The 20,093-nt window shown below is 39.4% G+C and overlaps 2 protein-coding genes across 2 annotated transcripts; one reads left to right on the top strand and one right to left on the bottom strand.

The window, feature by feature from the left end:
- The first annotated feature begins 3,921 nt into the window (after positions 1–3,921).
- Positions 3,922–12,355, top strand: LOC130076845 (uncharacterized). Its single transcript, XM_056242120.1, has 11 exons — positions 3,922–4,141; positions 4,228–4,260; positions 4,348–4,437; positions 6,044–6,115; positions 7,962–8,050; positions 9,539–9,641; positions 9,742–9,847; positions 10,736–10,785; positions 10,852–10,924; positions 11,578–12,047; positions 12,170–12,355. The coding sequence occupies exons 2-11, from the start codon at positions 4,231–4,233 to the stop codon at positions 12,353–12,355; spliced, it is 1,269 nt and encodes a 422-aa protein (XP_056098095.1). The 5' UTR covers positions 3,922–4,141; positions 4,228–4,230.
- A 760-nt stretch (positions 12,356–13,115) lies between these two features.
- Positions 13,116–16,115, bottom strand: LOC130076835 (uncharacterized). The gene is made up of 5 exons (XM_056242109.1): positions 15,191–16,115; positions 15,015–15,111; positions 14,819–14,929; positions 14,024–14,190; positions 13,116–13,893 (listed from the first exon to the last, which is right to left on the bottom strand). Exons 2-5 carry the CDS (start codon positions 15,102–15,104, stop codon positions 13,116–13,118), a joined length of 1,146 nt encoding a protein of 381 aa, XP_056098084.1. The 5' UTR covers positions 15,105–15,111; positions 15,191–16,115.
- Between the last annotated feature and the right edge of the window lie 3,978 nt (positions 16,116–20,093).

Raw genomic sequence — 20,093 nt, 5'->3', positions numbered from 1 at the left:
ATTCTCGAGAAAAGAGGTTCCCTTTCGAGGGAACTCGCGATGCGTCATCGACGCTTTGGGAACGGCGTGAATGCGTCTGAGCATCAATATCAACTAGTCCAATGGAAAGAATGAGCGTCACGGGCGGGTGACGTCATGACCAGGAAGGCATAAGAGCACATCCGGTGAAACGCGGCATTAGCTTCTGTGTCTCAGCAAGCGATCTGTGTCATTTTGTCTCTGTCTATTTACTGTTGTCTGTTGTGGAAAAGGATGGAAACGAAACAAGTGTACAAACAGTGTGCTTCTCCCTGCCCGCGTTATTTAACGGGTGGGGACACACACGAGCTTTTTGTCATTTGTTTGGGAGTGGAGCATGCGGTCTCAGCCTTCGAGGGGGCTGAGTGCCAGCATTGTGAAATGCTACCGCTTCGCATGCTCCGCTCTCGCCTGTCACTCTTTGATAAAGAGAGTGGGCAGGCTCGCGATCCGCAGGGATCAGGACCCGCGTCTGCCGAGGCAGCGCGGAGAATGCATTCCTGGGGATCGCAAAAGGATCTTTCGGAGGGGTTGGAGACGGGTCCGAGGGCTCTTTCTCCTTCCTTACCCGAAAGATCCAGCGCTCCCCCCCCGGTGTCGGAAGCACGCTCTGCGGTTTCTTCCGCCCGGGGAGAGAGCCCTCCATTACTTCATTGCTCTTCCTCCGAGGAGGTCGATGCTATGAGTTTGGAGAGTGAAAGCACACACATGGGGGAAAGAGATTCACAATTTATTTCCCCAGCATATGATGAGCTGGTGGATGTTATGTCGCGGGCTGTAGAAAAATTAAAGATTGAATGGCCATCTGATAATAGGGGCGCTCGTCCTAAAAGTAAATTAGATGAGCGCTTTTTATCTTCTACTGCTTCATCTCCACCACGAGGGCTTCCATTCTTTCCTGATCTTCACAATGAGATTTCTAAATCATGGAATAAACCATATTCATCACGACTTTTCAGCCCTCAAGTTAATATTTATTCGAGAATTAGAGGGCTGAAAGAGTATGGTTATGAGGCGATGCCCCAGGCGGAACAGAATTTAGCCAGCTATCTTTCCCCTGGTCCCGCATCGTCTCTGAAAGCCTCGGCTTTGCCCACTAGACCGCTCAAAGCCACTTCGGTGTTAGTGGGCAAAGCTTATACGGCAGCAGGTCAAGCTGGAGCATGTCTGCATACTATGGCAGTGCTTCAGGCTTATCAAGCTGACCTGCTGGGGGATCTGGATAATAGTGAGGGAGTCAGTCATGACGATATTCGAGAACTTCGTCGGGCTACCGATCTTTCTCTCAGGGCTACTAAGGAGACCGCCAGAGCAATTGGGCGGTCTATGGCAGCTTTGGTAGCTACTGAGAGACCATCATTGTCATTTCAGTACAGGGTAGATTCGCGGGGTAGATTCATTTCAGTACAGGACCATCATTGTCATTTCAGTACGGGGTAGATTCGCTTATGTTGATCCAGGACCATCATGGTCATTTCAATACGGGGTAGATTCGCTAATGTTGATCCAGGACCATCATGATCATTTCAATACGGGGTAGATTCGCTAATGTTGATCAATGACCATCATGATCACTTCAATACGGGGTAGATTCGCTAATGTTGATCCAGGACCATCATGATCACTTCAATACGGGGTAGATTCGCTAATGTTGATCCAGGACCATCATGATCATTTTAATACGGGGTAGATTCGCTAATGTTGATCCAGGACCATCATGATCACTTCAATACGGGGTAGATTTGATATTGTTGATCCCGGACCATCATGGTCACTTCAATACGGGGTAGATTCGCTAATGTTGATCCAGGACCATCATAGTCAGTTCAATATGGGGTAGATTCGCTAATGTTGATCCAGGACCATCATAATCAGTTCAATACGGGACAGATTCGCTAATGTTGATCCAGGACCATCATGATCATTTCAATGTGGGGTAGATTCGCTAATGTTGATCGAGGACCATCATAATCAGTTCAATACGGGGTAGATTCGATAATGTTGATCCAGGACCATCATGATCATTTCAATACGGGGTAGATTCGCTAATGTTGATCCAGGACCATCATGATCACTTCAATCCGGGATAGATTCGCTAATGTTGATCCAGGTCCATCATGATCATTTCAATACGGGGTAGATTCGCTAATGTTGATCCAGGACCATCATGGTCAGTTCAATACGAGGTAGATTCGCTAATGTTGATCCAGGTCCATCATGATCACTTCAATATGAGGTAGATTCGCTAATGGTGATCCAGGACCATCATAGTCAGTTCAATATGGGGTAGATTTGCTTATGTTGATCCAGGACCATCATGATTATTTCAATACGGGGTAGATTCGCTAATGATGATCCAGGACCATCATAGTCAGTTCAATATGGGGTAGATTCGCTAATGGTGATCCCGGACCATCATAGTTAGTTCAATATGGGGTAGATTCAATTATGTCGATCCAGGACCATTATGATCACTTCAATACGGGGTAGATTCGCTTATGTTGATCCAGGACCATCATGGTCACTTCAATATGGGGTAGATTCGCTAATGTTGATCCAGGACCATCATGGTCAGTTCAATACGAGGTAGATTCGCTAATGTTGATCCAGGACCATCATGATCAGTTCAATACGAGGTAGATTCGCTAATGTTGATCCAGGACATCATGATCATTTCAATACGGGGTAGATTCGCTAATGTTGATCCAGGACCATCATGATCACTTCAATATGAGGTAGATTCGCTAATGGTGATCCAGGACCATCATAGTTAGTTCAATACGGGGTAGATTCAATTATGTCGATCCAGGACCATTATGATCACTTCAATACGGGGTAGATTCGCTTATGTTGATCCAGGACCATCATGGTCACTTCAATATGGGGTAGTTTCGCTAATGTTGATCCAGGACCATCATGGTCAGTTCAATACGAGGTAGATTCGCTAATGTTGATCCAGGACCATCATGATCAGTTCAATACGGGGTAGATTCGCTAATGTTGATCCAGGACCATCATAGTCAGTTCAATACGAGGTAGATTTGCTAATGTTGATCCAGGACCATCATAGTCAGTTCAATATGGGGTAGATTCGCTAATGTTGATCCAGGACCATCATAGTCAGTTCAATACGGGGTAGATTCGCTAATGTTGATCCAGGACCATCATAGTCAGTTCAATACGAGGTAGATTTGCTAATGTTGATCCAGGACCATCATAGTCAGTTCAATATGGGGTAGATTCGCTAATGGTGATCCAGGACCATCAAGGTCAGTTCAATATGGGGTAGATTCACTAATGTTGATCCAGGACCATTCATGATTTCCATAAATTAGCATGGTAAGCAAATTCTCCAACATGCCATTTCTACTGTAGTTAGTCAAATCATAAGTTAATTGAAATCTTTGCGTTTTATTATTTATTACAGTGATGGATTAAATCTAAATCTAATTTTTTGCATTGTAGGAAGCGCTACTGTAATTGTAACTGTAAATCTTAATACTTAGTTCAAGGATAAATAACTTAGTTATGCTGCACCCTGCACTGAAGTCACTTTTTACAGTGTCTTGTAATTTTTTTAGGATACTTTTTGCCTTCATTTATATAATTAATTAGCTTAACCCGTGTTTCTATATAATTTACCGACATTGGTGTTGACAGATGATCGTCAATAAAATTATGATTGTTATGATAGTTCATTTTGGATTTTCCCTTCAAAAAAGGGGAAAAAATCATAAAAATCAGTCTACAGGCTTACACAGACAACCTAGGAAGTCAGGGAAGGTCTCGTTTTTAAAGCTTCATAATAAACATTGGCAATAAAAAAGTGATAAATATGTGAAAATTCTTATAGCCCCTTTAAATTGTTAACAGAAAAACTTCCTAATGGACTGTGACATTCTTGTTTTCCAGCTTTTAACGTATGATTCATCATGACTGGTAAGGGTGCACATTCTGTATCACATATACATACTTACCCTTTTAAAATTGTGCAGGTGACTTTTATATACATACCCTTTATACAGATCAACCTTGGGAGTCCTTAGTGGGCTGTGTTGGGCCAAATAGCCTTTCAGCTGCCCATTTAAAAGCACTGTATGAGCCAGGCTACATACCAGATGTGGTGAGCTATTAGTTTATTTATTAATTGCAGGTGTATTTTAGAATTTGATGATTTTTTCAGGTTCTAACTACAGTTATTATCAATAGGTAATGGATGCTCTCATGAGTATCACCTGCAAGGTATGAAATATATAATGTATGTCTGTATGTATGTATGTATGTATGTATATATGTATTTATTTATCTGCTTTTCCTTTTCCCCCTAAGAAATTCAAGGATGTGTACAATATTTGTACACAATCCATGACTAAGATTCTGTCTGGATCGCAGAGGGTTAAAAGCCACTACTTTTGCAAGGTGCAGTAAATAATATTTACATACCCAAGAATATATGATCTAAAATAAAAAATGCAATCAAAGACTTTTGCCCATCTAAATATTAAAGCTGCAGATTCTAATGTTATTCTAGCATGGAATAGCAACTGATAGTTTAAAAAAAAAAATTAAGCCAAGGTGGAATCTTCCAGGGCTTGTGCATAGCATAAATAAGTATCTAAAACTTAACAAATTCCGCAATTACTCTTTACTTGGAAGACATGTTAGGGTTCTTTGGAGATATAATGTCCCAGGAAGTCTTCTTGATCAATTACCAAAGAAGCATGACACAACTGTTCAGGAAAATAAGATTTTCTTATCTTATAAGTGATAAAATGTTGTGTTGCAAAAATAAGTACACCCTCCTGAAAGTTACTCCTAAAAAATAAATAAAAAATTCTGGTGTCAATTAAAGGCAATTTTTGATCAACGGGTAAGTATGTTGAACCAAAACATTTAAAGAGAAGTAATTTCTTGACAATTAAAAGTGTTATATAGCCCACTGAATCATTCTCAGACTTACAGTAATTCTGACAACAATGGTACCACTTGGGAGAGAACTGTCAGGAGACTTTTTTTTTTAGCACAAAAGTGGACACTGTGAAAATATAGCAAAATGAACAGAAATAAATAAAATAATGGACTGGTGACAGGGACCCTGAAATAATCAGGCCTTAATTTTAAGCTTTCATTTAGTGATGAGTGATTTTTGCTTGACAAACAGTGGGAGAAATACAAAGCGAGTGTTTCAGAGCCAGCAAAAGCTACATCTTTTGTATTTGTTCAGATTTACTAATTTATGCTGTGCACTGCAGATACAGTGCTTACCTAGTACTGACGCACTGTGAATGTACATGACATACAGTCTGAATTTAGCAAGGTTCACCCTGATGTGGAGTGCAAAATAGAAATATGGAAACATTATCGAAATTAAACATTACGGGCAAAAGTATTTTGTCTTTGACCATTTTCCATTTATTTTTGAATATTACTATTTTATAATTAGGATTATGTAATTGTTTGCATCAGAATCATCATACAAATGGTTTGCATACTAAATTGTCACTGCATTTTTGGCTGCAAAAGGAGAATGTTCTAACTTTGAAAAAGTTACAACCTTCAGCCTTATATTATTTTAAAGGGGCTATACGTACGAATTTTCAAGTATAAATCATTTTGTTTATTTTATTTTTATTGTGAACTGAGGCACTGTAGTGAAACTTTAAAAAAAGAGACATTTCCCAACTTCATAGGTTGTCTATGAAAGTCTCTATTCTGATTTTAACGACTCAGGGCGGTTTTGCCGGAAAAATCCAAAGGAACCTATCTTAACAGTGTAATTTTAATGAACGTCATCTGTCGACATGATTTCGGTTACTGTTTTGGCCAAGTCTTGCTCGAATACTATGGATTGCGAGCACGACCGCAAGCACAAGCAATAAGTTGCTGGCTGGAGTTCACTTCATGGCCACAGGTGTCGCTAATAACAAGAGTTTTTTTAAATTTTCCTAGAGCCCCTTTAAAAGAAGAACACATGATGTTCCACATAAAACTTCTTTTGATTCAATTAATAATTATATCTTTCCAGAAAGACCTATTTAAAACCTACACTAAAGTTATTGGTGCCCTCCTGGAAAATGAAAATCACTGGACCCTTTTTGTAAGTAGGCCAAATCATAACGTTCTGAATACGCCAGGCTTGGTTCAGTAGGAAACCATACCAGACTAAATGCAATAGAACGTTCTTGTTCGCGCGACGTCGACTGAATGGGGATCATGCTAGGGAGCCAATCGTCTTCGAGTATCTTTAGAACGAGCCAATGCCCGGGTCCAAGATGGTCACGACCCACCACATACTAGGTACCATGAAGAACGAGTTTACAAAAACTGGCCTTCATATCGGCTGGAGGGAACGGCTATATCGCATCCTTCGCCAGTAGGACAGCGACATGCGCGGACAAGACAGGAGCACTGCTCAACACTAGGTGTGATGAATATCACTGAGCTTCAGGAGCATATCTGGTCAACACCTAAATGTGATGACTATCACTGAACTTTGAGCAGGGGCAGAGTGATAATGAATCGCATAGCCGAGTCTGATGGTCACGGTCTGGTCCGGATCGGTTCGGAAACCTTTTCCGCTTCTACGAACCAGGCCCAGAAGACCACAGATGTAACCGAGGTGGGGCAGCGAGGTGGGGGACAGGGACCCGGCTCGGAAGGCCCAGGGGTGACCCGAAGCAGGATCTGAGTGTACGTCACAACACTTACCTGTCTCCATGGCGCAATAAGGGTTGCATAAGAAGGCGAATGCAGATGAACTGCCACTGGCGGCGGGGTGGAAGCAACAGCGGGCCGCCGGGGCATGGTGTGTTGGAAGGCCTCCATCTGCGGTTGAGCGGCGGAGAGCTGTTGGGTGCAGCTCTCCACTGCGTCGCCGAACAACCCAACCTGGGAAATTGGGGAGTCCAGGAACCAAACCTTGTCCGCATCCGCCATCTCAATCAGGCTGAGACAACGATGGCGCTCCTGGACCACTAGGGTGGACATCACTAGACTGACCACGCACGCTGTGACACTCGTGCCCCTGAGTGCTCACTCATGAGCGCATGCACTAGACTACCCTTGTGCATGTCCATGAGTGTCTTGGCCTGATAGACCAGCAACAACGCCATGGCATGCAATGAGGCGGCGGCTTGCCCGCAAGCTTTGTAAGCTCTGACGGTCAAACCTGACGCGAGCTCACAGGCCTGCGAGGGGAGACAAGGATCCCCCAGATGCAGCAGCTGTTGGACACAGGTGTGTCGCAATAGACCGCTCCACTGGAGGGATAGCCTCATAACCGCTCCTCCCTTAAAAGTAGTGAGGGGGGAAGAACCACTCAGGCAGTTTTCGGCAGTAAAAGGTGCCATCCACGATCTGTTAAGCTCTCCATGCACTTCGGGAAAGAAGGGTACTGGGGCGGCGGGCTGAGAACCAGCACGGCCCATCTCGAGATACCAATCATCCAACACAAACAGAAATTTGGGTGTTATGAGAACAGCAGTTGAGACCTCGAAAGCTTGCGATCACAGCTGCACTTGCGCTGTAAACACCAACACTTCCAGAAGAGACTTCCAGAAGAAGCTACGACACACTCGCTCGTTGTATAACAACACTAGACCTGAACATGAAGCTCGGCTCCGAAGAGAAAGGCAAATGGTGCGTGCATCTACTTCCGTATTTATACCCGCACTGCGGGGCGGAGTGTGAGATGCAGATCTCGCACGCCAATGTGCATTGGCTCGTTCTAAAGATACTCGAAGACGATAGGCTCCCTAGCATGATCCCCATTCAGTCGATGTCGACTACGTCTGACGTTCTCGACTGAAAGGGAACTATTATTTCTTACAATTGACTGTTACCTTGCGCAAACTTTAAAAATAAATTAAATAAAATTACACATTAGGATTGGTATTTGATGATTGATTCTTTGAATCTACTAATTTTCTGATCTTATTTTGTAGTTCTGTGACCTCACAAAACAAGAAGTCACATACATGGATCCATTTGGTGAAGCCAATGGAAAGAAAAACGAGATTCTGAAGAATTGGAGGTAGTAGATAAGATTAACAAATAATAACCTTTAGATTTTGACAGTATCTCTTTATTTCAAGGCTGTAATCATTTGGTCTGTTTGGCCGTTTATTTACATGACAACAGCGTTTTGGGAGCCTGAAAACACAAGCTTTTGAAAATGATGCCTTTACGGTCTCATAACAATATTTAATGATGCTTAAAATTCAGCTTTGCATCACAGGAATTAATTACCTTTTTAATTGTATTACTATAGAAAACAATTATTTTAAATTGTTATACTATTTCACAACATTACCGTTCTTACATAAATGCAGCCTTGATGAGCAGAAGAAACTTAAAAAATAAAATGTTATAATGTTTCCGATCTTTTGACAGGCACACATACACACATTCATACACAAAATGCTAAATGTCACTACCCTGACTAAGGTCTATATCGTCTTGAGTTATAGAGATGGGTATAGTGCCTGGGAAGCTCAATGTCTCTCACCCCCCTTTATTTTATTTTTTACTATAAAATCAAAGCCATATATCTTACCAAGTTGTGTTCCAAATTTGAAGTAGATAACACAAAAATTGAAGTTCCCATGAGATTTTGTTTAGGCGTAATATAAAAAAAAAGCCACCTGGTGACATACATTCCAATCGAATTGTATGCATTCTGCCTTAACAAATTAATACATGTCTGTCCAAATATCACTTCTTTCACAAAATATGGAAACATTGAGACTCAGACCTTTCTGACAATATGTGTTTTGTCAAGATTAGAAAAGTTTTTGATCATAAATTATGAAACATGATGACGCCCAAAAGGGGAGCAGCCCGATAAACTATGGTAACGCAATGTCCAATTTGAAAACGGTTTTCACAGGATGAATTCTGAGTTTGTAAGCTTTCAAATGATACCTAATTTATGATAACTACTAAAATATGAGATGTAATAAAAAGGTGATATTTTATTATAATATTATGTTTTAGAGGATAATATATATATATATTATACTTTTTAGAGGATAATATTATTTTATAATTTTTCATTGGCAAATACTAGGTTATGTTTTATTATGAACTTTTAGCATGAAAACCAAAGTTTCAACTATTAAAAATGTGTGCATCGAGTTCTGACAAGGGTCAGAACTCCTGTTATGATGTAGATTTTTTTGAGGTGCACTCTTGTCATAAATTCATAAGTTCCTACATAATTTGTAACAAAAAACAGTGCTAAAAAATCTATTTTAGTGAAGTAAACGTAGGCGTCCCGGTACCGGGAAGGTGACAGTTAAGGGGTTAAACTTTTAGGGAGGTCTACTTTCATTTAGTTAGTACTTGATACTTGCCAAAGTGTGTTGTTTTTAAAGTCCTGCTACACAACAAAATTATTAATGGATTTTAGTATAATAGTGAAACATTACCTTAAATGACCAAGCATATGAAAAAACAACAACATACTGTATCAACACTACATTCAGAACAAAGACCTAATTTGAAGCTTTTTTTTTCTCAGTTATTTTGCCAAAGCTAAAGGATGTGCCCTGAAATGGACATGGAATGATGTGCCCCACCCACGACAAGAGGATGGACATTCTTGTGGGGTCCATGTGCTAATGGTATTTTTTTCTAATTTTCTAAAATCGGTCGATGTACTTTTATTTTTATACATTCTGATAAAGTATTTAAAATGCCCACTTAACTTAATTTATATTTTAGTTTGCTCAGGCCCTGCTTGAGGGAAAAGGTTTCGTGGATGGATATGCCTCCGTGGATATACCCCAGCTGAGGGCACAGTTCTGCAACATTCTGTTTTCCTCTTTAGGTGCTCACTTTCATAAAAACTAAAGCAAAACATACATATTATAAATTTGGGGGGACATTCGGTTCATTACATTACATTTACATTTATTAATTTAGATGATGCTTTTATCCAAAGCGACTATCAATGGCTATATGTCAGAGGTCGCACGCCTCTGGAGCAACTAGGGGTTAAGTGTCTTGCTCAGGGACACACTGGTGTCTCACAGTAGATTCGAACCCGGGTCTCTCACACCAAAGGCATGTGTCTTATCCACTGCGCCATCACCACCCCCTTCACTTAGTTTGGTCGTGACCATGTAAAGCTGTCAAAGCAGCTTTACATTGATAGAGGGAACATAATTTTGGCTGTAATTTTTTTGTAGCTCTAGAAGAAAATAGTTCTTAATTCAGTTAATTTATCTATCAGCTCTGGAGAAACGGTGACGTCATCGTCCAGCTCAGTTCAGTTCTTAATCAATGGTGTCAAAGAAGGCAGATCAATAATATTATTGAATATTAAATGTCTCCAACTAAGCAAGCCAGAGGTGAGAAGCGACAGCGGCAATGGCTAATTAATTAATAATAATGAGTGAGAATGTGATCTGTCATGACCACAAGATATTTTTGTTGAAGTAACAACATCCTTATTCCTATGTTCTGGCCATGTAATGTGAAATTGTGGCCTCAAGATCCTAAGTTGAGAGAAAGACATATTTGTATATGTTCAACGTGAAGCAGCGCTGCACAGACCGATCGGTTTTGGATCATTGCTTCTCCTCTTCCTTGCCACCTCGTGATAATAAGAATGTCACTACCACAACAAAATTATCTCATGGACAAATTTATATCTCATAGCCAAGGCAAAACTACTCATTTGATTATTAATATATGATTTTTTTTTTTTCTGCAGATAGAGGAGTAAAGTGCACAGTGTGCTGGAGTGTCCTGATAAAAGAGAAGGTAAATAGAAGAATCTGTTTGATACTGTAAATAATTGCAAGCAACCAAGCATTGTTTCACTTTTAGGTGTGCTGTCAGGAATGCGGTGCACACAGCCATTTGAGATGTCAGCGAAAACCATGTGGCATCTGTGTAATTTGTAAGTAATTTCAATTCCAAGAACAAACAGCTATTCAACACACTGTATAAAATGTGCAGGCTAAAAGAGCAAGTTGTGGAAACTGCGGTGAAACTCCCACAAAAATCAAAACAAGTATCTAATGTTACATACTATACTTCAAAGCAAATTTAAGGATATTTTTTAAATTGAATGGGCAGTTTGAATAAGGGTATGTTTATATGCATGTTATGCAGTGCTGTACAGTTTGTTTCTGGAACAGTCTTTTCAATAGTCTAATAGTGCTTTGACTACTGAAGGTATTTGACCTCTGGTGACGCACTTTTTTCATTACCAATTTTGTGTGCATGCTATCTTTTTACATCAGCTCTTGTCTTAGCAACAAAAAAAAAATACAATTATGCATTTAGACAAATCTCAGAAAGTTACAAGTGTATGTTTTGCTGAAGTAAGAGGGTAATGTTATTAGTTAATAATCAGTTTTGTTTTGGTCTGTTCCTTATAATGTATGACTTCAGAACTGTTAGTAGAGTCCACAAATTGTAGATGTATAGAGGATGATGTATCCCAGTACAAGTTTAGTTGTACACCCATTTTAATGTTTTCTATAGATGTAATAATTATTCCTCCTGAGATTAAAATGGCATTGCTGTTTATGCTGATGCTTCAAATAGCAGGTGAAGGAAACACTATGTTTAAACATCTACAAAAAGGAGAAAGTAAGCAGACAGAGGAAAGCACAAGAAGACCTCCAGATGATGAGAGGAAACAAGAGGAAGAAGAGAAAAGGGAAACTCACAAAACAGAAAAAGTGGAAGTAAAAAAAAAAAAATCAAAGTGTAAAAAAAGAAAGGCAAGTGATGCACCAGATAGGGGGGAAAAGCAAGACAGCGAGGAAGAAAGACAGCCACAAACCTTTGACACTGGCAAGGATGCAGGTTTTGAAAATGAGGAAATAGAGGCAAGAGACAGCGGAGATTGTCCTTTGAATAACCCCACAGACGACATTGAAGACATCAAAGTTTTTGGACGCTTAGTCCTCACTGGTCAGAGAAAGTCCCCGTATGTTGTCACAAAAGAAGAAATTCAGCGCAGAATAGAAGGGGAGAATATGTCCTCTAATGTTTTCAGAGATCTGCTAGGAGTAAGTTGATTTTTAAATTGATAAGGTCGATATATTAAGTTATCAGTTATGTTTTATATTTGTTTTCATCTCTCTATTAATTTTATTTGAGTTCTAAAGCACTACTGTTCATTTTTCTTAAGGGGCGCAAAAAAAATCTCCCTGAATTAGTCCTCAATCTTCCCAAGAAAATGAAGACTAAGACAAGCATTTTTAGTGCACTAACAGAGGGCGAGGCTTCAGACCTTGCCACTGGTTTAACTAAAAGCCTGTGTCAAAATGTCAGTCCAAAGTTGGTACGTAAAGACATAAGTGACATGCAGAAGTGACCAGGTACAGTATATTTTCTTAATGCACAGCTACTGTATGTACGTTTATGATATTTGATGTAATTTTATTAACTGTTTCACCTTTTTCTTTTCATTAAAGGACAACTCTGGCTAGTGTACGTGCCAACTTGCAATCAAGCCTGGATTCTAGATCAGCTTTTAGTTTATTAACCCACACATTTGGTCCACAAGCAGTGGATGGAGTGTTAGGCTTCATCTCAGAGAGTCTAAAATGAAAGCAGAACAAATACATTTCAAATGCAGCACTAAGGTTGTTAAATCTGACAATAACCTTTTATGTTTGACGTTTTGTTTATAACTGAGAACTAATTGAATCAGTAGGGGTCTTTTAATTCTGTAAAATACCCTTATATTTGTGTTATATTAATAATTTTGTTATATCAATATGCTCAGTGTAAAGTTTCTTACATCTTTAATATGTGGATATTAAAAAAAATTGTATTGGATGAATGACGTTTAATTCCTTATGAACAGAAACAGAAACATACCACATGTCATCTAGCCACATTGTAATGGTACTGTAACTGTAATTAATAATAGATCTAAAATATCAAATTTACATTGACAGAATTACTTTTTTAGCACACAAAATACATTACATTGAAAACAGCTTTGCAAATTCTTCCGAAAACAGTATTGTTTAGAAATTAACATTGACACAAAAAATTGGCCACACTAAAGTCAGCTCTTCATTTGATACCCAAATTTCATACAAGGCATTCTGAACCCAATTCTGTATTCACGTTTTCTTTAATTTTCTTACTTTTTGGGGGGGGGGGGGGCATCTTTTGACAATTTCAAGAACATCTTCTAGTCTCCGGAAGTCTGAACTTGTGTCTTGTTTCTCAAAATAAACATCAGCATTGTCTGATTGATTCACAGAACAGCACTTTTGTTCATTAATGGTCATGCCAAACAACTGTTGTGCTAAAATAAGGCAGGGACATATGCCATGATATGAGAATGTGCAACAGGTACAAGAATATGTTTCCAAATCTGTATGATATGTTCCTCTCCCACAAAGGCTTTCCACGTCGATTTCCATCTTCACCTCAGAACAGATACTGAAGTGACCTTTGTCTTGTACAGCTCTTGCATGAGCTTCCAGCTGAAGAGTAAGTTCAGTGAATGCATCATCCTTATTTTTGAGTATATCTAGCAACACCAAATGTTTGCATACTTCACCTTTCAAACCCACAGGGCAAATGCAGAAACACTCTGCTGGGCAGGTTCTATAGGAAAGTGAGGAGTCTTGTTCGGATGGCACATTATACACATATATTTCTGATGATTCTCTTGTAATGTGGTCAATCCAGCCTTTTTCCATCATTCTAGTTGCTTTGTTAAATGTTTCCTCCAACTTCATGGCAACACAGTTTGCCATTCTTCCTGCTGATTGCAAGTGTTTTATCACCTGAAAGTAAGTCTCTGTCTTGCAAAGAAGGACATCAAGCAAGTCATCCAAACGCCGATTTCTTATCCCAGATAAGAATTGGTATTTCAGTCGATGGAAGAACCTGAATAAAGAAAAAACAATTTATAGTGCCAAAACAAGTTCATTATATGTGGAAAAGTTGCAACGACAGTCAATTATTTCTGCTTTACAGCCTTTAATACCAATTTAAATTCACTAGGGTCTTATTTTACCTTTCTATCAAATTGTTGGTCTCTGAATTCCCATGGTTATAGCAACGTCCATAATCCGCCCATCTATGACTTATTGGTTCCCAGTACCTCTGGAAGTAATTGCAAAGCTCTTCGTAGTGAGAAAATTCCTTTAGGAATTTTTTAGACACTCTGTCAAAGTCAGCCTTCTGCAATTAACAAAAATAGGTATTGTGAGTCTGCAAGCAAAAAAAGGTAACAACATAAAAGCTTAGTAATATCCATGATTAAATATTGTATAATATCTATAGTATTTTGTAATTTGGAAAGTGAATGGAAAAGTACACAATATATAATGAAAAAAGCCTCATGGTCAAAAATGTTAAGGTGCAAATGGTAATACAATTCAAACATTTCTGACTTAAAGGGATAATTCACCGAAAAATGAATGACATCATTTACTCACCCTCATGTTGTTCCAAACCTGTATGAGTTTCTTTCTTCTGTTGAACACAAAATAAAATATTTTGAAGAATGTTGGTAACCAGACAGTTGACGGCACCCATTGACTTTGGCATTTTCTTTTTTTCTACTATGGAAGTCAATAGGGTCCATCAATTGTTTAATTACCAACATTCTTCAAGATATCTTTTTTTGTGTTCAACAGAAGAAAGAAACTCAAACAGGTTTGGAACAACATGAGGGTAAGTACATGATGACAAAAAAAAACAATTTGGGTGAAAAAATGACAACCCTTTAAAAATGGGTTGTCATGGTATACATTATGTACATATTATAACTGCATAATACAACCATTCAAATTTAAAATTCAAATACCATAGGACAAGCTTTCATTTTTTTGAAGTAATCAATAATTTCTTTCCGGATACTTGAACGCTGTGGCCCACTAACACTGGAATCTGACTTCATCAACCACCGAACAATGGCCTGTGAACCAGGACATATGTAATGGCTTATGCAAGTATCATTAAAATTATGAATAAATAAATTTAAGAGGGAAAAAACTTCTTACTTGGAGTACATGGTACCAGCAAAGAAGAACATCCGACTCAGGGAAGACGTCATTCAAAGCATTTATTTCACTCATGTCTTTGTCAACCATGAAGCACCTTTAAAGAAAAAGAAAAGTAGGTTAACTTATTCAACCAGCAGTGGACCCCCCAACAGATCAATTCCTTAATAAATTACCTTGGTGGCTTAGGGAACAAAGGTCTTAGCCTCCGAAGTGCAAGCTTAAGGGTTTCTTGTGTCTCACTGCTTGTTATTATGTATGCAACAGGAACTCCATGACCATGGTCATCTCTCACAAGCAATGTAAAAAGTGGAAAGGAATATTGATTCACACAATGCGGGCATCAAAAAACACAATGTTACTCCCATGGTCCTGTAAGTCTTTTCTCATGCACTCCGTTTGGAGAACGATTATAAGGTCCTGATCCTTACCCAGTGGCTGATAAAATACAACATTATCTTTTAAAGGACCAGCTAATAGTTTCTCTGTACTCTTATAATCATCTTTATCAAGATGTTTCCCTCGAAGCATACAGGTACGGATATTATGTATGTCTTCTGGTGTTACAAAATATTCTCTGGAATGATAATTAACTTCTCCATGAGCTTTTGACCACTCATGAGCTTGAAGGAGGATGACATCTGGTTTTACGCCTAATGTGATCCACTTCTTGATCTCATCCACCAGATGAGGGTGAATCTGCTGAAAATGACCATCTTCTACAGAAACATCATGTCCATTGTGCTGGTCAAATATTCTCTGCACAACAACTTTGTGCCCTTTCCAATCATTTCTTACTTTAAAAGAGATGTATGCTTTACACCCGACAGCTCTGTGACTTCTTTCATATACATTTCCAGATCTTCTGCAATGAAAAATAAAATATCCTCTTCTTTTATCTTTTAAACTGGAACAATTTGTGGTCCTGAATGATTTTGTGTGCTCTTTGTTAATTATTTCTGTGATAAAGTTCTCTTCTTGATCATCTGGTTTAAGAACATGCACCTTGAGTTTAATGTTTTTATGTCTTATTTTTCTCCTTTCTTCATTTTCCACAGACTTTTTGATAAACTCCTCCATCATGGAACATTTCTGAAATGTATACACACAAAAATGATACTTAGTTAATTCATTTTCACATAACGTTTTTGTTCTGGTTATTTTAAAATAACACACATCAGCATCACCAAACACATATACTAACTTTAAAGAGGAAACAATAACAAAGAGCTGATAAGTTGAAATATTACATTTTAAAACATCTATCAGCTCTCCACATGAACTATGCAAAGGGATTGGTGAATTCATTGGTTCTGAATCAATGATGGTCCTGGATCACCATTAGTAAATCAACCTCGCATTGAAGTGACCATGATGGTCCAGGATCAACATTAGCGAATCTACCCCGTATTGAAATGATCATGATGGTCCTGGATCAACATAAGCGAATCTACCCCATATAAAACTGATCATGATGGTCCTGGATCAACATTAGCGAATCTACCCCGTATTGAAGTGATCATGATGGTCCTGGATCAACATTAGCGAATCTACCCCGTATTGAAGTGATCATGATGGTCCTGGATCAACATTAGCGAATCTACCCCGTATTGAAATGATCATGATGGTCCTGGATCAACATTAGCGAATCTACCCCGTATTGAAATGATCATGATGGTCCTGGATCAACATTAACGAATCTACCCCGTATTGAAATGATCATGATTGTCCTGGATCAATATTATCAAATATACCCCGTATTGAAGTGATCATGATGGTCCTGGATCAACATTATCGAATCTACCCCATATTGAACTGATCATGATGGTCCAGGATCAGCATTAGCGAATCTACCCCGTATTGAACTGACTATGATGGTCCTGGATGAACATTATCGAATCTACCCCGTATTGAACTGACTATGATTATTCTGGATCAACATTAGCGAATCTATCCCGTATTGAAGTGATCATGATGGTCCTGGATCAACATTAGCAAATCTACCCCGTATTGAAATGATCATAATGGTCCTGGATCAACATAAGCGAATCTACCCCGTATTGAAATGATCATGATAGTCCTGGATCAACATTATCGAATCTACCCCGTATTGAAGTGACCATGATGGTCCTGGATCAACATTATCGAATCTACCCCGTATTGAAGTGACCATGATGGTCCTGGATCAACATTATCGAATCTACCCCGTATTGAAGTGATCATGATGGTCCTGGATCAACATTATCGAATCTACCCCGTATTGAAGTGACCATGATGGTCCTGGATCAACATTATCGAATCTACCCCGTATTGAAGTGATAATGATGGTCCTGGATGAACATAAGCGAATCTACCCCGTATTGAACTGATCATGATGGTCCTGGATCAAAATTATCGAATCTACCCCGTATTAAAGTGACCATGATGGTCCTGGATCAACATTATCGAATCTACCCCGTATTGAAGTGATAATGATGGTCCTGGATGAACATAAGCGAATCTACCCCGTATTGAAATGATCATGATGGTCCTGGATCAACATTAGCAAATCTACCCCGTATTGAAATGATCATGATGGTCCTGGATCAACATTAGCGAATCTACCCCGTATTGAAATGATCATGATGGTCCTGGATCAACATTATCGAATCTACCCCGTATTGAAGTGACAACGATGGTCCTGGATCAACATAAGCGAATCTACCCCATATTGAACTGATCATGATGGTCCTGGATCAACATTAGCGAATCTGTCCCGTATTGAAGTGATCATGATGGTCCTGGATCAACATAAGCGAATCTGTCCCATATTGAAGTGATCATGATGGTCCTGGATCAACATTAGTGAATCTACCCCGTATTGAAGTAAGCATGATGGTCCTGGATCAACCTTAGTGAATCTACCTCATATTGAAGTGACAATGATGGTCCTGGATCAACATAAGCGAATCTACCCCATATTGAACTGATCATGATGGTCCTGGATCAACATAAGCGAATCTACCCCGTATTGAACTGATCATGATGGTCCTGGTTTAACATTATCGAATCAACCCCGTATTGAACTGATCATGATGGTCCTGGATCAACATTAGTGAATCTACCCCATATTGAAGTGACAATGATGGTCCTGGATCAACATTATCGAATCTACCCCGTATTGAAGTGATCATGATGGTCCTGGATCAACATTATTGAATCTACCCCGTATTGAAGTGATCATGATGGTCCTGGATCAACATTAGTGAATCTACCCCTTATTGAAGTGACAATGATGGTCCTGGATCAACATAAGCGAATCTACCCCATATAAAACTGATCATGATGGTCCTGGATCAACATAAGCGAATCTACCCCGTATTGAACTGATCATGATGGTCCTGGATCAACATTAGTGAATCTGCCGCATATTGAAGTGACAATGATGGTCCTGGATCAACATTATCGAATCTACCCCGTATTGAAGTGATCATGATGGTCCTGGATCAACATTATTGAATCTACCCCGTATTGAACTGATCATGATGGTCCTGGATCAACATTAGTGAATCTACCCCTTACTGAAGTGACAATGATGGTCCTGGATCAACATAAGCGAATCTACCCCATATAAAACTGATCATGATGGTCCTGGATCAACATTATCGAATCTACCCCGTATTGAAATGATCATGATGGTCCTGGATCAACATAAGCGAATCTACCCCATAAAAAACTGATCATGATGGTCCTGGATCAACATTATCGAATCTACCCCGTATTGAAATGATCATGATCTTCCTGGATCAACATTATCGAATCTACCCCGTATTGAAATGATCATGACGGTCCTGGATCAACATAAGCGAATCTACCCCGTATTGAAATGATCATGATGGTCCTGGATCAACATAAGCGAATCTACCCCGTATTGAAGTGATCATGATGGTCCTGGATCAACATTAGCGAATCTACCCCGTATTGAAATGATCATGATGGTCCTGGATCAACATTAGCGAATCTACCCCGTATTGAAATGATCATGATGGTCCTGGATCAACATTAGCGAATCTACCCCGTATTGAGGTGATCATGATGGTCCTGGATCAACACTAGCGAATCTACCCCGTATTGAAGTGACCATGATGGTCCTGGATCAACATTAGCGAATCTACCCCGTATTGAAATGATCATGATGGTCCTGGATCAACATTAGCGAATCTACCCCGTATTGAAATGATCATGATGGTCCTGGATCAACATTATCGAATCTACCCCGTATTGAAATGATCATGATGGTCCTGGATCAACATTAGCGATTCTACCCCGTATTGAAATGATCATGATGGTCCTGGATCAACATTATCGAATCTACCGCATTTTGAAATGATCATGATGGTCCTGGATCAACATTAGCTAATCTACCCCGTATTGAAATGATCATGATGGTCCTGGATCAACATTAGCGATTCTACCCCGTATTGAAGTGATCATGATGGTCCTGGATCAACATTAGCGAATCTACCCCGTATTAAAGTGATCATGATGGTCCTGGATCAACATAAGCGAATCTACCCCGTATTGAAATGATCATGATGGTCCTGGATCACCATTAGCGAATCTACCCCATATTGAAGTGATCATGATGGTCCTGGATCAACATTATCGAATCTACCCCGTATTGAAATGATCATGATGGTCCTGGATCAACATTAGCGATTCGACCCCGTATTGAAATGATCATGATGGTCCTGGATCAACATTAGCGAATCTACCCCGTATTGAAATGATCATGATGGTCCTGGATCACCATTAGCGAATCTACCCCGTATTGAGGTGATCATGATGGTCCTGGATCAACACTAGCGAATCTACCCCGTATTGAAGTGACCATGATGGTCCTGGATCAACATTAGCGAATCGACCCCGTATTGAAATGATCATGATGGTCCTGGATCAACATAAGCGAATCTACCCCATATAAAACTGATCATGATGGTCCTGGATCAACATTAGCGAATCTACCCCGTATTGAAGTGATCATGATGGTCCTGGATCAACATTAGCGAATCTACCCCGTATTGAAGTGATCATGATGGT

Source organism: Rhinichthys klamathensis, unplaced genomic scaffold (genome assembly GCF_029890125.1).
Source record: "Rhinichthys klamathensis goyatoka isolate OS25496 unplaced genomic scaffold, OSU_Roscu_1.1 h1tg000021l_1, whole genome shotgun sequence".
In the NCBI taxonomy this organism is placed as follows: domain Eukaryota; kingdom Metazoa; phylum Chordata; class Actinopteri; order Cypriniformes; family Leuciscidae; genus Rhinichthys; species Rhinichthys klamathensis.
This window is presented reverse-complemented; position numbering and strand designations above follow the sequence as displayed.